This window comes from Trematomus bernacchii, unplaced genomic scaffold, assembly GCF_902827165.1.
Source record: "Trematomus bernacchii unplaced genomic scaffold, fTreBer1.1, whole genome shotgun sequence".
Taxonomy (NCBI): domain Eukaryota; kingdom Metazoa; phylum Chordata; class Actinopteri; order Perciformes; family Nototheniidae; genus Trematomus; species Trematomus bernacchii.
In genome coordinates this window covers 1,408,600-1,421,902 of record NW_022987942.1, presented here as the reverse complement: position 1 = coordinate 1,421,902, position 13,303 = coordinate 1,408,600, and the positions used below count along the sequence as shown (strand labels likewise).

Genomic DNA, 13,303 nt, shown 5'->3' with positions numbered 1-13,303 from the left:
GTGGATGTAAATAATGTAAGGGAACATACATGCACACGTCTATATGTTGTCTACCGACAAATTGACATGTCACATCACATGGAATGTAGACACAAATCGGAAGAATAATATCGCAAAAACAAAACCATAAATGGTTGACTGGATAAATACCACTATTACTGCTATTAACTTTGACTGCACACAGTCCTACGACATGACGAGTATATTTTTGACCCTGTCTGGAAACATACCTTAAGCACGCTGTATTTCTTATTTCTAGATATATGAGTTAACCTCTTTGTCTTAAGCAAGTCAAGACCAACATTTGTTTAACTTGCACAGGTTGGACACAGGACTCCACTGGCCAGGGGGTTGCGGAAGATCCTGAGGAAGAGACAGTCACGCTGAACCTCACACCCTGTGACCCATCTGAACCAGAAAACAACTGGCAGGAGGCAGGGACGTCAGAGACAAGCACTGTGCAGGTGGAGGTGCTGAAGACCCCCCCGTGAAGCAGTGTACCACCAAAGAGGTAGGGCAGGAGGCAGGGACGTCAGAGAGCCAGGTGCCAGAGACAAGCACCGTGCAGGTGGAGGTGCTGAAGACCCCCCCGTGAAGCAGTGCACCATCATAGAGGTGGGGCAGGAGGAGCAGCCCCAGCGGGATGATGTGAGACAGGCTACCACCACGGAGGGGCCAGGTAATAAAATAGATAGATCGAATCGGAGGGATGAAACCCTCTTTAATGGTCACACATGCAGAGCACACAGCACACACAGTGACATTTGTTCTCTGAGATTTGCAGCTTTTATATTTATGAAAGTCAAGAGTGTTTTCCGATATTTTCCTAAAAGATTATTGTAGGTAACTTGTTGACAAGTCATGCTTCTACAATATCTCAAAACACCTAATTGCACTTCTTGCATTTTTGGGAATAATGATTGTTCCAATAGGTAAATAATAATAACAACAATAGCTTAATCTAAATAACAATTTCACCTACAACTTCATAAATATGAAAGGAAAATGGGATACTTGGGTATGTGTATATCCTTAGGTACTTGGATATAAATAAATATGAAACATTTAGAAAAATACAGTCTTTCATTCCTGAACAGACATGTGGTTACTATATGGTTATACCTTTTTCACACAAAAATGCAAAGCAACAGCAGGCTTACTATACATTTGATAAATCACAAAATAAAACTCATGTCATTTTGTTTACACACAGAAAGGGTCTTACATTGTAGCGTTGGGCAGTAGGTCGATTACATCAAAATGATTTGGCACTTGTCCATATATTGTACGAGAGGTTGATATCATTAATATTGTGGTCTACCTAAAGCAATCCCTGACCCTAGGGGTAAACTTTGAAGCAACTCATGCAACAACGTCATGCAGCATATTTAAACTTTATACTCAAGAACTGCATTTAGATATGACACTGTCCCATAATGAATATGCGGGGAATAAACTTAGGTTTTTGAATCAAAGTTAAATTCATTTAACGTTACAGCACAACATGTTAATATTTATCAAACTATTCCTTACACATAAAGTATGGAGTCAATTATATAGGCAAGACAACAAAACACCTAGACTTCATAGATCAACCTCAATTAAATCGCAATAACAAAAAGATATCTGTACCTAACACCTATTGCCACCTCATGTGATGCTGCATTTGTGGGATGTATTTTGAAACTTGAGTTTAAGCTTAACTTGGTATACTGTATGTATATAGTAATATTTCTTCTTCAACCCACAGCTGTCAGGACAGGGTCCGTGAGGGACACAGTACTTGGTCCTAGACGCAAAAAGAAAAAGTCAGGTATGTTAACAGTATTAAGTATTTTGACTGATTATAAACATGTGCATGAGTTGAATTGATTGGTATTATAATAAATCTATCGACATGTACTTTAGCAAAGTGCATGTAAACGCAGTGATTGATGCTTCTTCAGTGAGTTAACAAAGCTATATTGTGACTAATAACTATAACTGATACATTATCCAAAAATCATTATCCAAAAATCCAAAGGGCTTTAATTGTCTAATTAGACTAAAATACATACAGTCATAGTTGATAAGGTGGTGATGAGAATGCTAGGCAGTAAAGGAAGCAGCAGTGCAGTATTTTCTTTGGTCATCTCAGGCTCAGCAGTGGTATGGCCATTCAAACAAGCATCCCATTTTAGGACCGAGAGCAGCTTGGTTCCATTTCAATGATGTATAGAGTAACTTTTGACCAGTGATAACAGTGTGATCACTATTCATCGTGCAATTCTGGTTGCTACTTAAGTGTTCATAGTTGTATTTATTTTATTTCTAATATGACTAATACTGTATGTGGAACCTGCTTTGATGTTCACAGATTGCTCCTACCACACTCGCCTAGAAACTTTCCCCATCAGGAGTGTAATAAGAGAAAGAATGAGAAAGGTTAGACAGGAATAAAAGTAATGCATAGGGTGTGCTTTATGATTTATGTGATTTCCACCACAATTGTTTGCTAAATAGCTAATATGCGTTTGGTCTTTCCGAAATTAGAGATTTGTTTTCTTCTCTTGATAGGGAAAAGCAGAAATGTTGGTGGAGTGGGAGCCCTGTCCAGTATGGTATATATCTTCCAGTTACTTGGCTTCATGTCATCTGATGTAGTCCCATGTTGGAGAACAAACACATGATATTTAACAAATGCAAAACATCCAGATCTACCACCAGTCCTCTTATATATTTCACTGCTGTTATTCTGAAGCAGCTGAAGTAGTGTAGGAACAAATGATTGTTTAACTTCATTGTTGTTAATGTATGTATTTTGGTTTGTTTTTATTGTTTGTTTGAAAATGTGTTTTCATTTCTATGTTCACTTTTTCTAAATGGTGGTGGTCGTTAATAAATGGAAAATGAAACATTTACTTATATAAATTGAGTTATAAGATGTTTGCTTCACACATGTTTTATGCTTTTCGGAAAGACGAAACCAGTACCTGTAACTAACATTATTCCATTCTGTTTTCAGTGGCAAGGAGTGGGCTCATTCCTGGCAGCCGAAGAATTCTCTGGGATAATGCATAAAAATAAAAACTGTTATTTGAACTCCAGTTTTGTTTTTGCACGTTTATTCTCTTATTTATATGCTCCATTTGAGTCATATTTAATATGTTTCTATTAGAAATAAGATGAAAACCTCCACCAAAATGCATTTGACTTTTTAGGAAATTACAGTTGAAATACTACATGATTTCATTGTCAGTGATAGGAACACCATAACCTATATTAAGCTTATTCATGTGTGAAATCTGGTACGTTGCCATCCACTGCCTTATCTAATTTGTTTAACTTCCGAAGTATAACGCTTTGCAGGTAGGCTTGCATATCATTTAATTATAGGCCTAATTAAAATGATCCTGATCTGGATCACTGTGGTTTTGCTACTACATTTGAAAGCTTTTGGGGACATATTAAAATGGTAGTGATTACTTTGAATTTTCTTTTTCACTTATTGAAAACCACAACTCGAGTATCAGGATGGTCTTTATCTGGAAAGCTATCCACATCTCATCCCCACGTTGTCATGGCGACCCTTTGTCACGTCACAGATACGGTACCCGAACTCAGATCTGCTGAACACGTAACATGAACGTGCCGGGCGGCGCGGTCCCGTGGGTTAGATGCGCGTTCATAATGCAGAGGGAAATAACTCTCAGAATAACGTTATTAGCACATTTTTACAACTTAAGGAACGAATGTTTTTAATAAGGGCTATACAAGTGTTCATACTGGGTAGTTTATTTAGTTTAAAAAAAATTATCCAACGATTTACAGACCACTCTTTCCCCATGTAAGTCAATGGGAAAAAGTGTTTCCGGGCCTGGCAACCAAAAGGAAGTGTAGTACCGCCGTTTGGCCAGCACGAATATTTTCATCTGAGTCCGGCGCACTTCCTGGGGGCTTGGTCCACGCACACACGCCGGAAGAACTACAAATATGTCAGCTCTGTGTACTTCGTAAGGATGTTTCGGCGCGTATCTAATGGGAATTGTAGTTTGTAGCGCTGCTCTCATATCATTTCAATGGGTTAACTTTCTATTCTTCTGTGTTTTTGTATGTTTTGAGCTGAGGTGCCAACTCAACATACAATGTTAAAAAAAACATATAAAGCCAGAAACGTAGGTGTAGCCATGGACTCTGACCTGAGTTTCAACAGTCACATTAAAATAATTACTAAATCAGCCTACTATCACCTAAAGAACATATCTAGGATTAAAAGACTAATGTCACAGCAGGATTTGGAAAAACTTGTCCATGCTTTTATCTTCAGTAGACTATTCTTATGTTTATTTTTCTTATTCTATAAGTAAAATAAAATGTATATGTAATTGCACATTATTATTTATAGAAGCCTGTTTCCCCAATAAAAAAGACTTTCCCAATGAAAAGTCATAATTATGAGATAAAAAAGTCATAATCTTTTGAGATAGAAAAGTAGAAATAATGAGATAAAAAGTCTGTGCTGGAGATTTGACAAATGACAGAAGCACAAACACTGTTTGTTTGAGTTTAGAGCTTTGTGCCCAGCTCTCCGCCACCATCAACTCTGAAGATTCTCTCCCTGCCCGGCTGATTTAACCTACTCAACAAAGAGATGACTGGAAGCGACGATGGAGGGCTCGTCTGAGGACGACCTAGAGAGAGGTCTGGTCAGGCAAGAAGAAGCCATAGATTGTACTTAACATCAGCAAGAGTGTACATGTAACCAACATGAATGGAGGCTTATTTCCATGGTTTCCTGGGCATCGCTGTTATAGGCCCGAAAGAGACGGAGGGAGAGTTTACATATTGTACAGAACCGTGTGACAGCCCTGGGGCTGCTGCCTGTTCCTCTCAGGGAGAGAAGAGGTCAATAATCCAGCAAAGAAATACAAATCAAATTCAAGTTAAAGTAATTCCCCAACAACAGCCGCCTCATATATGACCTCATATGACCTCATTTCATGCTGGACAGCTGCGAGGTGATCAGGGGGTCTTTTATGGCAGCACGACTGTAGCGCATGCACACTTGTAAAAAAGAAAGTAAAAGAAAAATAGTTTATTTTTTTAATATGAAATAACAGTCCATTCTAAGCACAGTAGCCTACAGTGTGTAGCATAGCTATGCTTTTAACCCTCCTGTTGTGTTTGGTTCAAATTTGACCGATTTACTACTTTCATCAATCATAACTTTTTTGTTTTACATTCGATTGCATTAAGGCATAATGATATCCTCCACCAGTGGCGTCGCCTGGCCTGGGCATCCGGGGCTTTAGCCCCGAATGTTTTTTCTGTAGCCCCGGACAATTCTCCCTCAATAATATAATACATTAACCGTGCTTTACGTGAACCTCATCATGACACAAGAGAGGACGGCAGCACTGTAATTTCCCGTGTTCAGTGAATGCAACAGAGGCATGACACCAGACCAATCAGAGAGTTGCATGGAAATAAACGTGTGCTTGTGTCATTCAAGCTCGGCTCTGTGTGTGTGTGTGGCAATAGCGCATTTAGTGTGATAGAGAGAGAGAGAGAGGGAGAGGGGAGGGAGGGACCAGCATGGACCAGCATGGACCGTGTTGTTAGCATCTGGTTAGCTCGCTGCACTAACGGACATAAGGAGCTGTTTGTTCCACAAGAAGCTGGAGGAGAGTCCTCTCCTCAGACTGAGAGACTCAGGTGAGCTCAAGGACTCTCTGAGTGTTTAGATACATAACTTTAGTCTAAGTTATCTCAGTGGGTCTCAAACGGTTTGGTCACAAATTATTCAAAATATTATTTCCGCGGCACACCTTCATATGATCATTATAGTTATTAAAAAAAAGAGAATAAAGGAAAAACAGTTATGAAATACTATATGGCAGTAAAACAAGAATAGAGTTTAAAAGGGGAGTGATTAGTAAAATATCCATAAAGAAAAAGTACATCTGTTTACAGTTCTGCTTCATATGGGTGTTGAGAGAGGTATCCATAGATCTCTTCATTTTGCTCTCAAAGTGCACCAGATTGATGCATTTAACTTCAATATTTAAAAAAAAATCTTCCCGGGGGAGCATCCCCCCGGACCCCTCTAGAGGAGGTGAGGTCCCCCACTCATAAAAAATACCACTTTACCCCTGCCTATATGCCGTGAGCTGATTATCGAGCCTTCATTGTAACAGTCGCGGGTGTACTATGTATGTGCGTGTGGGGAGTGTTGCAGTAAAAAATGCCACTGTCGTGCCGCCGCCACTGTGGGCTAAGCCCCGAATGTTTTCAGGTCCAGGCGACGCCCCTGTCCTCCACAGTAGACATTTGAACATATTAAATTGCTGATCACCACTTTCATTGAACTTTGGATTATTTAGTCAACTTTGAAACACCCATGGTGTTCCCGCCATAAAGACAAGGAATTAGTAACCATCCGGATCAGATCAAACACACACACACACCAATTTGAAACATTTCCCGCTCTTATGTGCCCATCCCCCCGGCACACCCAATACATGTTCAGTGTCTATTCTTTGTATATTTACTGCAGTTGTTCATGTATACCAGTAGTCTGATACAATATTTACAGTTCGAAAGGGTGTTAAATTACATTTGGTGATGATTAACGGTTTTTGTGTTAATGTAATAGCAGTTAAAACAGGACCGGTCAAATTTGACACCAAAGTAAGGGGGGGGAAACAAAGACAATAGGAGGGTTTTAATGAAACCATTGCTTATGACAGTGATGATATTTTAAATCAAAAAACATATTCCCTAAAATGTGGAAGCTCTGGGTGCCATACAAATGAATAGTTGATATTTTTTTAGGGCCACAACTTTGGCACTAGAGCACCTAGTGTTATCAAACGCATTTCAATGGTGAAACTATCCAAAAATATTCCATATGACAATATTTTCCACTACGATGAAAGGCGTGTAAGCCAACAAACCTTATTCTGGTTCCATCATGGGTAACCCATCCTCTCCACCTGCAGCTGGACAGACAGATAACCCCACCCCACCCCTCTCCACCTGGACAGACAGGAGCTCCTTCTCCAACAGACTGCTGCAGCTCCGCTGTCACAGGAACCGATACAGGAAAACATTCCTGCCTACTGCAATAACTCTGTACAACAAATCACCTCTGGCTGGAAGAGAACTCTCTGCTCCATAGCTTCTCTCTTCACAGTACATTTGACATATTCAGTGTAATATTTAATATTCCATCTGTCACATACTTATGTAAATATAATACCTTGCTTTATATCTTGTTATTGCTCATTTGTAAATTCAACATGTATATTTTCTTCTTTATTTCTTGTCTTTTTATTGTATAATGCCATGTGTTTTAATGCTGCTGCAACGCAAAGATTTCCCAAATTGGGATCAATAAAGTTCTATCTTATCTTAAACTAACAACCAGTGTTCCAGATGAGGATCATCTCTTTACAAAAATATTCAAGTGCTAACTCATATTGTTACTTCTAAATGAATTTATTTCCAAACGCATTATAATGCAGTGTGATGTAAACAACAAAAAGTACCACAGAAGTATGCTTAATTTATATTTATTCATCAATCAACCACATCAATAACATTGTTTTTAAAACAATAAAATGGTCCTCTCTGGCAATGATTTACTTATGTGTTTCACCACAATACAAGTAAAAGGCCACCATAAGGGTGTATGTTGACTCTAGAGCGTTGGGGTTAGTCTAACATGAAAAGCATGGACAACAGAACATAAAATCAAGTTATGCAAAAGGTTATAACATACAGTATTAAGAAATCATACAACACAACCATTTTTTTAGGATTTAACTATGTATATTAAACATATACATTCTATGTGTAAATCAAATATAACAATTTATAACAATGTATTATTTGGTTTTGAGAACAACAATGAGGTGATTCACCAAATAAACTATTTGTTGTTTATCTCAATGTCCCTAATTATACATCCTAAAAGACTGTGCATTGTACATGTTGATTGAAGTACTTCAATCAATCAGGTTAATAGCTGGAGATCAAAAAGGAAATATAACTGACAAAGCAATAAAAGCAAGTAACGCAAAAGAAACAAAAATGAACAATTAGAGCAAAGCTGTTATTGGCCTGCAGTGTAACAGGTGCAGTCATATAAAGTTAATGACAGGTAAATCCTATAAGAGATCGAAAATAATAATGCATAGGCATCCCGTTCTGGGAAAAAAGGGAAAGACCTCCTGCTCTTGGACAATGATGTGCTCACTAAGTTGTTTGGTAACCAGCAAGATATACTTGGACATGTGTGTTTCAAAAAGGATCAAAAGTGAATGGTTCATTGCTCAGGATGCATTCCAGGGACGCTGAGCATTTTGTTCAATAACATTTAAGTTGTGTACAAGTGAAATGTTTGGCCTGATGCTGCGGCATAGGGAAAAGTCATATGGTCAACATATTCAAGGGTGATCTTCCATTGAGGAGTATGAATACAATCTCTAAATATAAAGTCAGTAAAGTATTTACATTTCTGATAGCACATCAAGTCTTGGCGGATATTCGTGCTTGAGAGCAGCAGCAATCTGGGGAAATACAGAGAAACAAAAAAGAGGGGCAGATCAGAACCCACATTTGAGGTTTTTGAATACACAATGTATGTTTAGCATTAATGAATACAAAAGTAACAGCAACATGTCTAGGTTGAGGCTAAATCAACAAAGATACTGTACATTAATTCCTAAGTAAATTACCTAAATGATGTTTCCTTCTTCATCCTCACTGGTGTCTGGACTGCTTAGGCCACTTTGACTTTCCTCTTCATGTTGAAGGAAAGAAGCATCAGGACCTAAAGCAGTCTTGTACTGCTGCAGTACCACCTGCAACCTCTCCGACGCCTCAGCATGCTTCCTTCTTAGGGTGCACCCAAGTCCTACATTCCCCTTGTCTACATCTGAAAATACACAAAATATTGTTATATGGACATACTATAAAGTAAGATTGCTTCACGAGGCCAGAGCACTTCAATGGAGTATATTCTCTCCCATGTACATAAAGATGATTGTCACTGTCAAGGGACTTCATTATGTAAAATGGCCGGGTCAAATGGGCAAAGGCCATTATACTCCATCCAATTTCTGTGACCAAGAATGATTTGGGCTGACTTTTTTCCTTTAAAACTCATACTTTACAAGGTAGGTTAAGTTTTGCTTTCAACTTACCTTCCTCAGCCACCTTATTTTTTAGAGCAACTGCCATGTTCTGCAACCATGTGCAATGCTGCGCCATCTCCAACAATAGGATGCCTTTCTCCTCTTGCAGTCTCCGTGTAAGCATCACTTGATCCAGTATCTTTTTCTTGGCTGTAAAGTTAGCTAAAGTCCAATCACAGTTATGTATACATGAGTCACATTTTCATTATAGCATAACAATATGTTTAAAACTCCAAACATGTAATTCAGTAGGTTGAATCTGCAACCTAAAACATTATATTGTTATACCATTCTGTCTGTAATGGGATTGCTTCCGCTGCCTCACACTTAGGTAAAGCCCCTCAATGCTTTGCTGCAGTGCTGTTTGAAGGATGTCTTCAGAAGTACCCGATGTTTCTGATGTTCCTGTAGAAATAATAGTGGCAATAAAATGTACTGTTACACAACACGTAACGGTTTTGAGAAACAAAGTTGTGTAACACCTTTTAACACAAATTGATGGTACAACTATGGAAACTGGAACATATCAGAGATAAACATGGACACATAGTTGGCTTGCTATTGCTTGAAGATTATGTCCCCGTCTACTGAAATCCAGTGAGGGTCCCATTACGTGGCATGAAAAATCAGCCTTATATCATTGGCTGCTCTTTAGGATCAAATCTGTAAATTCAAACAGTCATGGACAATGATATGTAGCTGGTGTTATCTCGTCGTGCTTACCAGATGCCCATTCCTTCACGTCGACACCATGTCATCTGAGACACAATGTAGCTGCGTCTTGAGTTCCTCAAGACTTGCAGTCTCTTCCAGGAGCCTCTTACTAGTCTGATAAACAGTAGACGATGGACATTTATCAAGATTAAAACTTGCTATGATTAACAACAAGCCATGTGCAAATGACAAAGGACACAACACCTTTAATAGGAGGCTCACCTTCACATATCTTGTGGAAAGTGCCTGATGAAGGGAGTCACCTTTTTTCCTGTTCCATCCCATAGCATGCACTGTGAGCATGTCCAGTCGTGCTTTTGAAAGCAATAATGAGGTTATGATGTGTCATCTAAAAAAGTATGCAATAATAGGGCAAAACCTTCCACTCACCTGCTTTGGACATGTATTTGGTTGTCAGGGCACAACGGGACAGGTAGCTGTTGACCTGCTCCACCTCTTCCCCGGCGGTCATCCCTGCTCCCTCCTGGTTCTTCCCACTCCATATAATCTGATGGTAAAAGGTTGCTGGAATTGTTGTGCAAAGAGGCTACATACTACTATACTAAACCGTATATCTTAGATATTTACTACTTCAGTATTATAAATATAAAAAATATAAATGTACGTGATACAAAAATATTTCACATACCTCGCATTTGGTAGCATGGGCTCGAGCATGCATTACACTGAGGAATGGCTTCATGGTGGTCAGCTCCTGGAGAGCAGGAAGGACACTTGCAGCTTTCTCCATGTACGGCCAGTACTTGCAAGCCACATCCATGGCGAAGAACTTGGCTTTGGCTGGCACAAGTTCCTTTTGAAGATACAGGGGGTAGGCGAATATCTCCCCCCTGTACATATTTAAGGCCTTCAAAAGAAACCCATGGCGACATACAGCCACCTCCATCCCTTCTTCATCCAGCTTAGAAGCCCTCCTTGACGTCTCCCTCGCTGCTGTCCACTGGGAGTCCCCACATGTGCCTCTTCCCTGGGTCTAAGACATGCATTACATCATGACAAATCAGTTAAAAGCAATGGAATCACAATCTACACCATTTGTTCTAATTATCTGATTTTGGAGTAGATGGTAAGGAGAAGTAGCTGAATTTGAAGAAAGTCTAGGTCAGATATACATGGCTATTTTTGTGATATACCTATAAGGTAAAATGACGAATAAAAACTTGCATTTTTCAGTGATCTCTGTATTTTGTCGACAAATGCAGCCACCGCGCTGTCTTCTGCTACAAAGAGCCCATTAAAAAAGGCGCTGCCATCAGAACTAAGGAAAAAAAGATTAGCAAATATATCCATGAAATATAAACAGTAATCAAAAAAGTTAAATAACAACATTGTAAAAACAGCACCTTCCACTTCGCCGAAAGCGATAGAGCTTCCTGTTTCCATCGGCAGAAACAGCCAACATCTCCGGCGTGCAGGCAGGGCAGATGAAAGGAGCACCACAGCAGAGCTGGTCTTCCTCATACGAGGCATAGGAGAACTCCAGAAAGCTGCGCTGCAGTGCATCTCCGTTGACAGGTCCAGACTGGAAGATAATTACATAATTGCTGTGATTTTGTCTATTTACGGAAATGTTATAATGTATAATATGGTAACGAATATTTATACTTACTCTTCCTCCACACTTTGTGCGATGCTCCAGCAGCTTTGCAAAGGCCTGTCTGGAGAATCCCGGAGAGATGACCTTGAGCTCTTCAAAGGAGCTCATGAGGTCCAAGGTGTAAAGTGTGGAAATACTGACCGAAGCTGGCCAGTATCCACTCTTAAGGAGGACTTTCAAGTCGGGGGTCCACTGCTGCTGGCAAGTTTGACAGACATATAGTGGCAGATGCAAGTCATAACGCCCTTGGAACAAGTAAATAAACATAATTAAGACACATTTTACAACAGTTCCATCTACAAATAGTCAAAGATTAACAGATATTACATGAAGGTTTTACTCCAATTGGAAGCACAATGCCTCAGCCCACAACAGTAAAAATATAACAACAATTCAATAGAAATCCAAATATATATATATATTTGTTTACCATTGATGGTAATTAAAATCACTGGTTTGCCTGGTACCACAGTGAAGTTTTTGCCTTTACAGGAGCAGTTGGGTGCCTTCACAGTTGGCAATATGCAAGCTGTCAAAAAAAAAAAAAAAAAGCACTAATTACCATTATCTGCTGGCCGAAGAGACATGTGAACATCAAAATGCAAGTTTGAGAGAGCATACCTTGGTCATGGGTGTCATATCCACCTTCCACTCTAACAACACACGTTGTTGGACTAATTGGTTTAAAAAACCCATTCATTAAACTGTCCCTGTTGTGGAGTGGCTGTTTCTTGTGATGAAGTACATCACAGTCTCCACAGAACCACTCCTCGGGGAGACACTCTCTACACCTTGGGAGGAAATACAAAATGATTATAATATCCTAGAATTACTTTCATTTTCATGTGGGTTTTCTCTAGGTATCCAGTTTTCTAACATCCCAAAAGTCATGCATGCTAGCTGAAATAGCAGAGCACTGAGCATTAATACTGAAAAATTACAATTAGGTAAAGTAATTTAAATAAAGGTAAATGTTATCTCACCTAATAACAGCCGGCTCGTGGCAGAGGCCACACAGGGGATGACCAACAGCCTCTTTTTCTAGAAGGCATTGTAGGTGGTGTGGCCTCGCTTCTTTCCAGCGCTCTGAGGCTTTCTGCTGCCGAAAAGACCAGGATGAGGCAGAGCTTCTTTGAGGCTCAGGAGGAGGACATGAGGAAAGAATGTCAGAGAGTCTCTCCATATTCTTTTCTGTGAACATAATGTGAAACTTTAACTGTAAATGACTATATTTAAGATGAACACTAAAAATCAAGGATCATTTCTTTGCTCAGTATGGAACTGGCCAATATCTTTACTGAATTATTCCTCGTTCGAGTCCTGAACTGTCAGTTGTGTATAAGGTTATTTTCTCTCACTAACACAATTTATTTAAAAATTGATTTTAGTTTTAAACTTAAAGCCATTTTTGTGATTTACCAAATTCATGTTGTGCTGAAGGTTCAGTACGCAGAACCTCCACACTGGATGACTGGAAGCCCTCAGTCGGGGGGATGTGACTGTAAAACATCACACAGAGGGTTAACAACAGATAACTGATGATTTGTATTATCTACCTATTGTTTAAAAGCTTGTGAAATTAAATAAAGCATAGTTCTTATGACACCACAGTGGGAATGTCTCCGACTGGAGTGTCACTATGCGTTTATATATTGGAATTATTGTAGACCCTCAACAAGCAATTACTGTGTTTTAATTAGATTTTCCAACCATTTACTTAGTAAATTCATAAAAATGTAAAATAATTGGGATTTCAACCTGTAGCTGAGCCTTGGCGTCGCCCTCCACGCCT

At 39.3% G+C, this 13,303-nt stretch overlaps 1 protein-coding gene and 1 long non-coding RNA gene across 2 annotated transcripts; one reads left to right on the top strand and one right to left on the bottom strand.

Annotated features, from left to right (window-relative positions):
- Positions 1–325: 325 nt before the first annotated feature.
- LOC117470793 lies at positions 326–3,045 on the top strand. Its single transcript, XR_004554723.1, has 5 exons — positions 326–679; positions 1,751–1,813; positions 2,357–2,424; positions 2,557–2,600; positions 3,005–3,045. It is a non-coding gene; the product is annotated as an uncharacterized LOC117470793 (long non-coding RNA).
- Positions 3,046–7,571: 4,526 nt separating this feature from the next.
- LOC117470768 lies at positions 7,572–12,993 on the bottom strand. Its single transcript, XM_034115640.1, has 15 exons — positions 12,931–12,993; positions 12,495–12,702; positions 12,133–12,302; positions 11,942–12,040; positions 11,524–11,756; positions 11,258–11,436; positions 11,079–11,172; positions 10,543–10,887; positions 10,284–10,401; positions 10,116–10,207; positions 9,903–10,007; positions 9,468–9,584; positions 9,189–9,341; positions 8,721–8,920; positions 7,572–8,552 (listed from the first exon to the last, which is right to left on the bottom strand). Exons 2-11 carry the CDS (start codon positions 12,692–12,694, stop codon positions 9,918–9,920), a joined length of 1,620 nt encoding a protein of 539 aa, XP_033971531.1. The 5' UTR covers positions 12,695–12,702; positions 12,931–12,993; the 3' UTR covers positions 7,572–8,552; positions 8,721–8,920; positions 9,189–9,341; positions 9,468–9,584; positions 9,903–9,917.
- Between the last annotated feature and the right edge of the window lie 310 nt (positions 12,994–13,303).

Coding starts and splice junctions, on each gene's coding strand:
- LOC117470768 (XM_034115640.1), bottom strand. CDS start 12,694: ATGGAGAGACTCTCTGACATTCTTTCCTCATGTCCTCCTCCTGAGCCT. Junction 11,173..11,257: donor CGCTTTCGGCGAAGTGGAAG/GTGCTGTTTTTA, acceptor TTTTTTCCTTAG/TTCTGATGGCAGCGCCTTTT. Junction 10,208..10,283: donor CAAATACATGTCCAAAGCAG/GTGAGTGGAAGG, acceptor TGCTTTCAAAAG/CACGACTGGACATGCTCACA.